Source organism: Triturus cristatus, chromosome 4_2, assembly GCF_964204655.1.
Source record: "Triturus cristatus chromosome 4_2, aTriCri1.1, whole genome shotgun sequence".
NCBI classification, from domain to species: domain Eukaryota; kingdom Metazoa; phylum Chordata; class Amphibia; order Caudata; family Salamandridae; genus Triturus; species Triturus cristatus.
Window position 1 is genome coordinate 377,621,027 of NC_140586.1, and position 12,280 is coordinate 377,633,306.

The 12,280-nt window shown below is 41.8% G+C and overlaps 1 protein-coding gene across 1 annotated transcript in view; it reads right to left on the reverse strand.

Moving 5' to 3' along the window:
* C4_2H1orf53 (chromosome 4_2 C1orf53 homolog) overlaps positions 1-11,871 on the reverse strand; it is a 92,706-nt gene extending 80,835 nt beyond the window's left edge. The window contains exon 1 of the mRNA XM_085601834.1: positions 11,565-11,871. Coding sequence (XP_085457960.1) covers positions 11,565-11,789 — 225 coding nt within the window. The 5' untranslated portion in view covers positions 11,790-11,871. The remainder of the gene's footprint in view (positions 1-11,564) is intronic.
* Between the last annotated feature and the right edge of the window lie 409 nt (positions 11,872-12,280).

Below are 12,280 nucleotides of genomic sequence, written 5' to 3' on the forward strand. Positions count from 1 at the left end.
CTGTTTCTAGCACCAAGATCCCTTTTTGGTGAATATCGAGCTTAAAAAAGTAAATTTAATTCATTCATTTAAAAGCGGTTATATTTAGGATTTGCGGGTTTTGGCAGCAGAACTTTCAACGTATTTAATTGCCAGAATTGTTGTCAGTCAAGTACTGCTCAGGCAAATCTTATTTGCATTTTTTCGATTTTGGAAATCATCAGGAAAGACTAGCCACGTTTCATAGTCATGCACAGAAAGACAATGTGCCTGTTCGGACGGCAACACTACATTGTTCAGAGTCTTCCACCACGATCCAACCGCAGGCTAGGATTCTATAATGTGATTTTGTGAGAGATTTCTCCAAGAGAAGGAAGACAGGGAGCACTGCTCTGCAGATTACCCACACACCAATCCCATCAAAGGCTTTATTTTGGTCATTAATAGTCCATCATGTGAGGTAGAGAATGATAGAGAGCACAGAACAGCAGGCTGTCGCACCCACATCATGAGATGACTGTGCAGTGTGTCAACCCCAGGACGCATGTAGTGGTGCCCGCACATTTCCATTAGATGTTCTGTATCAGCAGCCTGCAGGACAGGGGCAATGGGAGACTATTTTGTCTCTCTCTTTTGTCATCCAGCTATAAATAACTCACATCATGGACAACCAGTATTCCTTAATTTAACTGTATGCTCACTAGACCAGGTGATGGGGTCAAATGAAGCTCTCCCTGGAGCCTCTCACCTTTTCCCATTGGGGCAAATAAATGGAATTTTCTAGTGAATTGAAAGGTATGAGGAATACCTCTTGGCCACACCGTTTTCCTTGCAACTTACAAGGAATGATGGTGTTGACATTTTGAGTTGCAAAGACATTAGCCACCAGCAGTGGTTCCTCCATTAGGGCAGAGGAGCATCACCCCCCAGCTGCCAGTGCAGCAAACATGACAAATAAAATAGTAATAAAGATATATTTTATTACAAGTTTTCGTTTTCGATACAGCCAGCCAGAGCCAAATGTCGGGCGAGCCATCAATGCTGATTGGAAGCTGGGCTTAGTGGTGATTGCTGCTCTAGTTTAAACTGTGCATGTCACTTTGGCTGACTGTCTTGTGACGGCCAGCCTGACACACACATTGTAAACCTCTCTAATCTGAGCTGTTTTAGACATCAGGGTGAAGAGAGTCACAGGCCCCCAGTGCATGAGGGAGAGTTGAGGCAGCCAGCTCCAACCAATCTTGGTGCTTCTCTCATGCTGGGTAATATTATCAGCACCATGAGAGCAGCATCAGGATTGGTTATGGGGAGTGGCTCTGAGACTGATTTCTTCCTTGAAGCCTCGGACTGCAGGACCGAAGAACATGAGGTAGTTGGTAAGTAAGCTGTTTTATTTTTTAATAAAAACTGCTTTTATACCCACTTACAGGCAGTGTGAGAAACTCACACTACCTTGACTTCAGCCTCAACTCCAGGGGTCTCAATCGAGGCCCATTAAAAACACTGTTTATAAGGGACCATGATTGAGAACTTTGGTGGTTTCTCACAGTGCCTGTAAGTGGGTCAAAATATTCGCTCCACTGTTTTAAAAAGGAAGCAGATGCTACTATTAGCCACACCCAATATTTTTTTTTTTATAAATTGCAATTTTTTAACCACACCAAGAGTTGGTTGTGGAAAATGGCAATCACTACAGGAATGAAAACTATGCAATGTAATAAAATAACAGTGTGAGTCACAAATGTGTTAGCAACTCACAATGTCAAAACTGTGATTAACTGTGAACGGCAAGGTATATGGGATGGCAGAGATAATCCCCTTTATGCACCATTCACAAGAAAATGTATCAATGCTCTGTATCTAAGTGCCTATGGGACTCACAAGGTCAACACTGTGCCTCCTTGCAAATGGAATTGAAAATACTGTAGCAAATGGGCATTTCCGCTTTCTTGTAATTCACAAAGAAATGCATCAACACTTCATGGTTGTGCAAGCAATTTGAAAGCATTGAAAGGGGGCATAGCACAGCAAGGAGACGTGGCCCACGTGCTATTTTACATCATACATGCAGAGATGTTCATGTAGTTCAGACCATTTTCACAAATGTCGTGGAAGGTCAAGGAAGGGACTCCGAACACTGAAGATGGGTCAAAAGATGTGACTAAAGATGGTTTCTGAAGAACACTAGGGAAGGGAACAGTTGTATAGGCATCTGTTGCTCCATAGCCCCGCACTTTGTACTGATAAGACCTGAATCAACGTTCTTTGCTATAGACTATTTTTCAATACCGAAGTTGTCCATGGAAGCATTACAGCGGTTATCCCGATCTTCACAGATATTGAAAGTGCTCACTAGGCAATGAGGTTTGGGCGAACGACCTTGTAGAACATACACCCATGAACAAAATGTGAGCTGGAAGGGGTTGACTGCGCAGCTCTTTTAGGTTGTGGGTGATGTGTTCAAATTTCACATGGTTTACTATCAACTCAGGAGCGACAGACGAGCAGAACAGCTATCAGTGGGCCCATGGTAAGTCAAGTTGGTCGATAAGCAAACCATCCCCCTTCTATATGAGACAGTATGAATGCTTGTTCTCAGACTTGATTCTGAGAAACAGGCTAATCTAGAACAAGGCTGTGTGAGTTTTTCACTTGACAAGGTGTTCAGGAAGAGGTTGAGTTTTATTTAGAAACTACTGGAATTTGCACAGTGCTGTTAGAATGTGGTGAAGATTTGAGGTTCAAGCTGTTGAGCCCGGCTTAGATCGGTGGTTGGAGAGGGCCACCATTCATCAAGTCAAATTCAGTTTTTGATGAGCTGGGTTTAAGCTAAACAGCCAACACATGGCCTAGCGATCTGGACACATGTATATTTCTACCTTGTGTACATCATTGCGCCTGAAAGTAACTATTCTGTTTTCAGAGCTGCTGAGGAATTATGGTGTTTACAGTACTTACCATAGTACATGCCCGCAAAGCTTTGAAACACTAAAGCATCACAAATGTCCCCATGAAATTAGCCCAAGATATTACCGAAGCAATGTGTTGTGAAAGTCTTCAAACCTCAAATGTGGGCCACTTACTTTGAATGACGGGACCTACTTTTGGTGTCAATGAAACCTTTGGAGCCAGGAAAGTAATGATGTATTTGTTTAATCTTGTGATAAAGATATATGTGTTTGTATGAACATCAGAAAACCATTTATTTTGTTTTTAAGTAATCACTCACAAGGTATTTGTTGGTGGTTCCTGTTTTATAGATGCGAGAAGTAAGAGTTTTGATAAGATGGCACCATGTTTTCCACCTTCTCTGCAAACTTTGATAATTTAAGTCATGTTCTACGAAAAACTTATATGGTACTCCTGGTGGTGCTGCATACCAACGTGGGAACCTTCTACCTATGGCACAATTAATGAAATAGACAACAGCTGTCATCATGTTATGTATTTAATGATCATGATAAGCATGGTTTCAATGGTGTAAAGTCCATGACCCAAATCCCTCATACAACTATGCACAAGAGGAACAACTGCAGAGATCTACGGATGCTAAACTACACATTTGAATGCCGAATAGCAAGCTACCACTGAATGTCTGCAGGCCTCAAGACCACTCAGGCTTCACATCGACAGAGGGTGTTATTTGCTTCTATTCCTATTGCCACTGCCTAAACATCTCTGATACAGTGATCCAACAGAAGCAAATGCCTACTTTTGATGGCTAATATCTAAGTAATTTTGGGGGTGAAGCTCAACATTAAAACAGCCAGTTTTCAAAACATCCACAAATGCATGAGTCTATAGTCTAATACCTATTCTGGCTCCTGCGCATTTATCTCTGCAATCTGTTGACTTCAAGGTCTTTGGCCACGCGGCACTGAGCCTGCAGTTCACACTCAGCACTTCAGTCCGCTTCCAGCAAATGTATTTGAATAGATTTTAATCCACATATACACCACTCAGTGCTAAATATGTGAATAAAACAAATAGCCTGGCCTCTACCACTCCAGACAAACATCTAATCAGAATGATGAATTTCATATTTGAGATATTTCAGGACAGGATCAGTGTTTGGGCCTTAGAAGTAACACTGCAGTACTTCAAAACTGCAGTCTTGTCATTCTCAGGATAATTTTCTTAGAGATACAGCTAAAAAATAAAGCTGTTTATATGGCCTTATGGAAACCGTAAACAAAATGTTCCAGGAAGTTCCTTTGAACAGATTTAACTCACAAACACGGAATAAAAGAGATCTGGAAGCCCTGTTCATGAAAGGTTTCATCACATCATCCAAAAAATATAATAACAAAAATAACACAGTAAATGGAAAATGATTTCATGACTCCAATGCAGTAATTGCATTTGAACTCTATTCCCAACTACTACTTTATTGTGGTCAATAAAAAATATATATATATGAGATGAAAAAGCATTATGGGACTGATGTACTACCATTTCACAGAACGAGTTATAGAAATCATAATTAGACAATCAATAGGAAAGAAGCACACATGTCAGTATTTGCTTGCTTGGTCATCCATTAAGTGCATGCTACCAATACTTCTGAAGCTAAACATTTAGGCATACCCTTGCAGGCTGCTTGCTAACGTTTGTGGACTGCGGAGCTAACCCTGACCTATGTTCCTTTAACTCTATAAAATTCTAAAACACACAACCCCATCCCCTTCCCTAGCTTCTACTCTGCTCTCTGGTAATCCTTTGAAGCAGTCCTTTAACTGAAGGTTCTAAAATAAGTTTATCCTTTCCTCAATTTATATTATTAAAGGCTGCTGTTTGTACAATAATTTTTGCAAATTGTTTTGCACAAAATTCTTTACAATGCAATGAATTTCCCTTCAAATGACTCATCTGAAATATATCCTCCATGGTTAATTTATTTGCCTCCTTTAAATACTTTCTGCATTTAAATTCTGAAATCCCCTTATCTTTTGTAACTAGCCACATTCTTGCTAAACACAGTCTTACATTGTCTAATAGTTGCTATGTCTTTTGCCACTGTTTCTTCGCATATGTAAATATTGCTTATGTTGTTTATAATAGTAATGTACAATAAATGAGTTATCTATTTTCCCCAAGTACAGCACCTGGACACCCTCTGGCTTGGTTCTCACTCAACAGAAGCACAAATAAATACATAATCACTCCATCAACTGAAAATGTTATCTACGTTGCAGTTTTTTAGCCTAGTTTTTAGATGGCCTTTGAATGACACTGTGTTTGTTTTACATAATGTATTACAAAGTTTCATTTCTTACTCTGCATGTACAACAATGTAATGCATGGGTTTGCAATTTTGTAACCTTGTGACAACGTACTGGCTGGCAAACCTAAAGGCATTTTTACCATTATACGAGATAAATAATAAACACAAATGTACATTTAAATACATTTACCATAATTTTTAAAGTAAATTAGAGAAATGTTACGAAAAAACACGATTTTTCCATTTCTGATCAAAATAATAACGACTTGTATACAAACATTAAATAAATGCATCACATATGTATATGTAATTTGCCTGTTGCTAGTTTCCATGCCTTTTATGGAACAAGTTGAAATACAGAAAATGTATGCCATTATTTTAATTGATCATAAAAATGCTGGGACTAGTGATACAAGTTTTATGCACATCACAGTCCTGCGCCATTATTAGATAGGAGTGAACGACGTAGGTCCAGAAGTGCTACGTCCATTCCAGATTTTCAGTATCTCTATATAAGATAAATGTATACAAAGTCTAAAAGTTCAACATTGTACAGTCAATGGTTATCAGGAAATTCTAGCATGGATCTGGCTCTCTTGAATTGCGTGTCTGTGTTTTAAAATTGAGCCGCTTTTGTCTTTCTTTTTCACAAAAAAACAGGTAGAGCTAAAAGCAAAAAAAAAATATACAAAGCTCTGGTTGTCTTGAAACAGTTTGTGCCCTGAAAAGGATGTTAATTCTTTTAACATGGAGTCATGTTGGTAACGCATAGCTGAAGGCACTGCTTTGTCACCCAGAAATGTATAAACTGTTGTGATGGCCTCTGAAAGAATGCGGCAGAGGAACACCACATAATGCAGAAGGGTTGACTAAATTATTTGGCAAGATAAAGCAAATTATGCGGTGCAGTACAATGCAGCACATTTCTTGATAGTATTCTTCATTATTTTGTTGCTTTTACACACAGTAACACTGTCTGGGCAAAGATTTCCCCTCATTAGTACAGTTTAACAATCAAATACAGAAATAAGATAATAAATTATGGACAGTTACCCTCTGTGAGGGGCCTTCCACTGACTGCACGCGAACATGTTGCCGCATTTTTTATTAACTTTGATCCATTTTGAGATAGAAATGTATTTATTTTTTAAATCTGTAGGTTATGCAGCACATGATGGATTATGTGGCAAATCCATAATCATGCACACAAAAAAAAAAAAAGCTTTCGGCCACAGAATCACATGATTCCAGTGGCCCAGACTATTGTCAAGCTCTAAGCTATACAGATGGAAACCAACATTTTGTACGTCAAGGAGCCATAATGGGGGACTTAATTTATATGGTAGCAGGAGTGCAAAGGAGCTGGCCCTACTTGCTATACATGGGTGTAGATGGTTCGAAGTGGTGCTTCTTTGTAGCCTGACACTTAACTACACGTAAATCAATGGTGACCAAGAGTAACTTAGGTATTCAGCAAAACAGTGTTATCCTGACTTGTAATAAACAACCTAATTAGCAGTTTGGGACAATTGGGTAAATTTACGTCAATTAGGAAGCAAATACCCTCAAAGTCACCAAGCATTCCATTCTCAGACACTCTGGGGAGTAACCAGAACACCATGTGTGAAGTCCTGGCGACTTGGTACAAGATGTCAAAACTGTCTTCAAACCATGCAGATGCTCACTTACATAATTCACCCAAACGTAGAAAGATGCAAGCATCCTTTTGCCAGCACCTGGCAACTTCCATAAAAAAAGTGACCTTTTTGGGAAATACTTAATCTGCCCCGGTTACTCAGAGGGGACTTATGTATTTGTCTCCTGGACAGTGGTTGTCAAGCATTGGTCCTTAATTCATCGGAAAACTCTTCAGTGTGTTACTGTATCGCTTTTGACTCCATCTACAGCAAGCCAAGCAAGGCTCGAGCTGAATAATTACCTAGGTTTGGGACTGGTGAGTCAAAATATAGCTGAGCCATGCATCCCAGACACTACCTTTTACCCTCCTTATTGGAGTTTTAAGAGAAAAACCCTCTGGACACATGACAGCTGAGCCTTCACATTCTAGAGAGGTTTGTTTCTGCTGTGTGTGTCTGCAGCCCAGATGATCTGCAGTTCAGATGTGTATCACCAAAGACCTGCACAAAGTCAGTCGCCTTCGTTTTTAATGGATGTGAATGCCTTCAAGGAGCTTTTCGCACGGTACCTCTTTCTACAGTATGCTAAGTCTTGGGAATGCAGCTATAGTAACATAAAACCAGTCCCGTCTCCCCTTCGGCTTAATATTGCTCAGGAAAAGCATTTTAAGGTTTTATACATATATCGTGACACTAAACTAGCATGTGATATGTGTATTTATGGAACATAGTTTCCAAATTTAGAACATGAAAAAAGTGAACAGACAGCATTGTCCCTTGCTCGTACAGGGCAAAGCAAGGAAATATTCATCCAGTGATAGGAAGAAACCTCCCCACTTCACTAAATTGTGTGATACTAAGCAAATAACTTTACTTCACTATCCCTCATTTTAATTGAGCATCAAATCTGTGACCACCTTTAAGACATTCAGTTCAGCATGTTTGCTATACAAAATCCTCATTTAGTTATGTTTTAATAGAGAAAAACAGAATCTACATATATTAGATCTATGCAGTGCACGTGATAAGCAGGTACCCAGAAAGGCAAACCTTGTAATCTTTTGAAATCAGTTCCAGTCACTAAAGGCATGACAGCAGGAGAAACCCCATGTAATTTTGTAGGTATTATCCACCCATGATTTGAGCCTTAATACCATGAGAATCATCCACAAACCTATCTGTACACAGCTTCAACAATACATCGCCCATCTGCCAGTAGCGGCTGCCACATAATAGAACTGGTGAGGCAGGGGTGGGTGTGGTAGAAAAAAGAAAAATGTCACCTACCGGACTGCTGGCCACCGCCTCTCCTCCGTCCTCTTCTGTTGATACATGGACGCACACAGACCCCCAGACTCCCCTAAGCCAATCACGACGCTGCTGTCACCAGCATGACAGAGGCGTCATGATTGGTCTGAGCAGCCTGGTTCGGGCGTTCAGACAGGGAGTGGGAGCCTGTGCATGTTCTCATCCCAGGCTGTGCAATACAGCCGGGTCGAGAAATGCTAAGTGTGCATTTCTGTTTGGCCGGCCCATGACGGCCGGCCAAACCGTCATGCGCACTTAAGTGCATCAACCACTGCTCACCCTGCTGACTGTGACAACAGCCCAGCCCCACCACGTAAGGTAAACAAAACCACCTCAGTACGGAAAAATGAAATGATAACAACATTTTGATATTATCATTTTTTTTTTCCTTTTTTCACAACACAAAGAGCAGCGGGGCGGCGCTTAGCAGAGGAGCCGTCGCTGCCGTCTACACTTCTTTGAGTCTGAACCACAGCGAAATGACTCAAAATCTAATCATGTGTCACTTCAATTTTGACACCGGAATATTCCAAATTAAAGTTTGTCTCTTGAGGTTCAAAAACACACACAATTTACCCAAACCTATCCACATGTACCTTGGGGCCGTGTCATCATGGGCAATGATATTGCTTTTTAATTTATTTTTTGCATGTGAGGTGTCTAAAGTTCAAACTCTTAACTCATAATTTCTCAGAGTTAATGTATGAACTTCAGACAGACTTGGGGGCATATCAGCAAGGGCCGGCGATAATTATCGCTAAGCGCACTTAGCGCTAGGATAATTATCACCAGCTATCGCTGCTTTCTATCGCGGAGATAGCGTGCTATCAGCAACGCTTATCTCCAAAGCGATAGAGATGCAAGCGTTAGCTGGAAAAGAGTGTGATTATCGCTGGAAATCCAGCAATAATCGCACTGTGACCGGCGATACCTTGCTGATAGGGCAGGGTGGTCTTAGTCATGTAATCCACCTCCCATTGGATTACATGGCTAAGTCAGAACTAATATGAACAAAACGAGAGCGAGGAAAAAAGAGAAAACTTGTCCTCTTCCCCAATAAATTTTCAAAAACAAAGTGGACAAGTTTTTTGTAAGGTAACTTTGAGCAAACGTTTTTCGCCGTTACCTGTTGAGAAACTTAGAAGGAGAGTACACAACTGTTGTAGAAAACCCCTCACCCACCTACCTAGTAGGTGGCATGCTTCATCATCGGGCCCAACTGGATTGCCTAATGCAATCCAGCTGTGCTACAACGCCTGAGTTACAGCGGAGCAGGATGTTGAGTGAAACAGAAAGTGAAGTGCTATGTGAAGTGTAACTATGGGTTAAAAAATGTCTCTGAGGAATGCCCTTTAAAAGTATTTTTATTAGAAGGGTCCCAGGACATGAGTTAAAAATATATGCAGGATCTCTACTAAGGTATATTATTTTCCTTGGTATCCCTTGTAAATAAGGTCTACTAGTTTCAGCTTTCTAGATGGTTCTTGAGGCTTTCATCAGGACCGAAAAAAGGTGACTGGCCTACAAAAATAAGAAAGGCCAGGTAAAGTGTAGATATCAGCACACACCCTAAAGTGTGCTGTGAGTGTAGTGGATAGTGAAGATTTACTCACCAAACCTCTGTTGGGAGTACTTAGATTCTGAGGTAGTTATGCCTCTGGTATCCAATCGGTGTGTAACGTCCCCTCTTGACCGTTTGTCAGGGGAGAGTAGGTCCGGAGTACCTATACAGCCGAACGGATCCGCTTGTTTAGCCTAAACAAGCGGATTGGATACCAGAGGCATAACTACCTCAGAATCTAAGTACTCCCAACAGAGGTTTGGTGAGTAAATCTTCACTATCCACTACACTCACAGCACACTTTAGGGTGTGTGCTGATATCTACACTTTACCTGACCTTTCTTATTTTTGTAGGCCAGTCACCTTTTTTCGGTCCTGATGAAAGCCTCAAGAACCATCTAGAAGGCTGAAACTAGTAGACCTTATTTACAAGGGATACCAAGGAAAATAATGTACCTTAGTAGAGATCCCGCATATATTTTTAACTCATGTCCTGGGACCCTTCTAATAAAAATACTTTTAAAGGGCATTCCTCAGAGACATTTTTTAACCCATAGTTACACTTCACATAGCACTTCACTTTCTGTTTCACTCAACATCCTGCTCCGCTGTAACTCAGGCGTTGTAGCACAGCTGGATTGCATTAGGCAATCCAGTTGGGCCCCGATGATGAAGCATGCCACCTACTAGGTAGGTGGGTGAGGGGTTTTCTACAACAGTTGTGTACTCTCCTTCTAAGTTTCTCAACAGGTAACGGCGAAAAACGTTTGCTCAAAGTTACCTTACAAAAAACTTGTCCACTTTGTTTTTGATAAGTCAGAACTAAAGCAGGCGTAAGGAAAGTAGCGATAACCATGGTTAGCGCTACTTTTCTTATCGCTAATCTTGTTAGCGATTCCCTTGATAATTGGAGAAATGTCGGTTAGCGACATTGCTCCAATTATTTCAGGAAGGAACGCCCACTTTGCATCTCATTAAAGATGCAAAGCTGGGCATTCAGTAAACAGGCGCTAAGGCAAGGATTCATGCGATAGCGTGACCTTGCTGGTATAGCGATAAAATTATCGCCGCCTTGTAGATATGCCCCTAAGTCTCTCTGTTTCCGAATTGCCCTGTCAAGAGTTCATGCATCAAGTCAGAGAAATTCCGAGTTATGTGCTTGAAACTTTAGACACCTCACATATAAAACAACAGGCGTGACATAGCTATTTACGTTCAAAATGAAAAAAAAAATGACATTGGATATATTTAGGTTACCTCTTACTACAGAATTATTTTCTTCACACTCATCTCCGAACTATTCATCTTCTCTCTCTTGGTCTTTTTTCTCTTCTCTTTTTTTCTTTACTTTTTTCCTTAACTTTAATTTACTATTTTGGATATCCTTCGATTTTCACTAATTTATTATATTCAAGAATTTTTTCATGCAGTTCCATATTCTTGTCAATACTGTGTTACTTATTTTTTCTGTTCTACTAAAACCCCATTAAATATTGATTAAACTCAAAAACACATATATGAGCTAAGCACAAACCATGTCTCATCGGGATGAAGAACCGTACACAAACCTATACACCAGCTATTCGGCGCTCAAAAAAACAAAGTACTGCCAGCGTCTCTCTAGATTCCAAAACATTACATTCATACCCAAACCTGGCCACATACACTAAAATTCCTAAATCCGGTCCCGTCACGTGCACCTTAAAACATGTGACATGCCTGAAGTCAGCTGTGCTGGATCAGGGTGGTGCTATGGTGCCTGCCCCTCTCTGAGAAGGCAGAGGAGTTGGGACAGGGGAGGGGCTTGTAGGACACAGAGTCGCCATGGCGGCTCACTGCTGGGACGTGTGGTTACCCGGCATGCCTTGTCATGCGCCTCCACGATCCTCCTGTCAGATTCAGCCATCCCGTCCGCGGTGTCGCCGGGACTCCTCGTCTTTGGCTCAGTCGCCTGCCCGCGCCCCTCCTCGCTGCTCATGGAGGCTGCAGAGTACATGAAGCCGGGGGCCCGCTGGCGACCGAGGCGAGCTGTCCCCGCACGAAGTACCGGCGCCACCGCCTGCCAGCGGAAAGGGTACATCCAACTGGCGAGGACGGCCCGGGGAGCGGCGGTGTCAGCGCGGCTGGGACAGAGGAGGGGCCTGGCGTGGCGAACATTACCCCGCTCCGACTTCCTGCTGTCGCGTGTTTAGGGGCAGGCCTGGAGAGCAAGAACGCGCTCCCTACCTGCTCTCAGAAAAGTAGTTTATTCCTCCCTTCCTTCCGTGGGGCTTGCACAAGTTTTGCCCGGCGCAGATGTTAATTTCAAAGATTTGGAATTCTCTCTCTTTTGTCCGGTCACAGGGTAGACTTCTCGAGTACGTAGCGAAACACGATGATGCGCATTATGATCAAGGACGTAGCTACGATTGGTGCAGCAGCTGCAGTGGCACCGGGGCCCATGAAACCCGGATAATTGATGGAGCAGTCAAAGGGACAATGTAAATGCTTGCTCCAAGGCCAATGGCATCCTTGCACTGCTTCTGGGAATTAATCTTAAGGAAAACGGGGGGAAGGGGGGGGGGGGGGGGA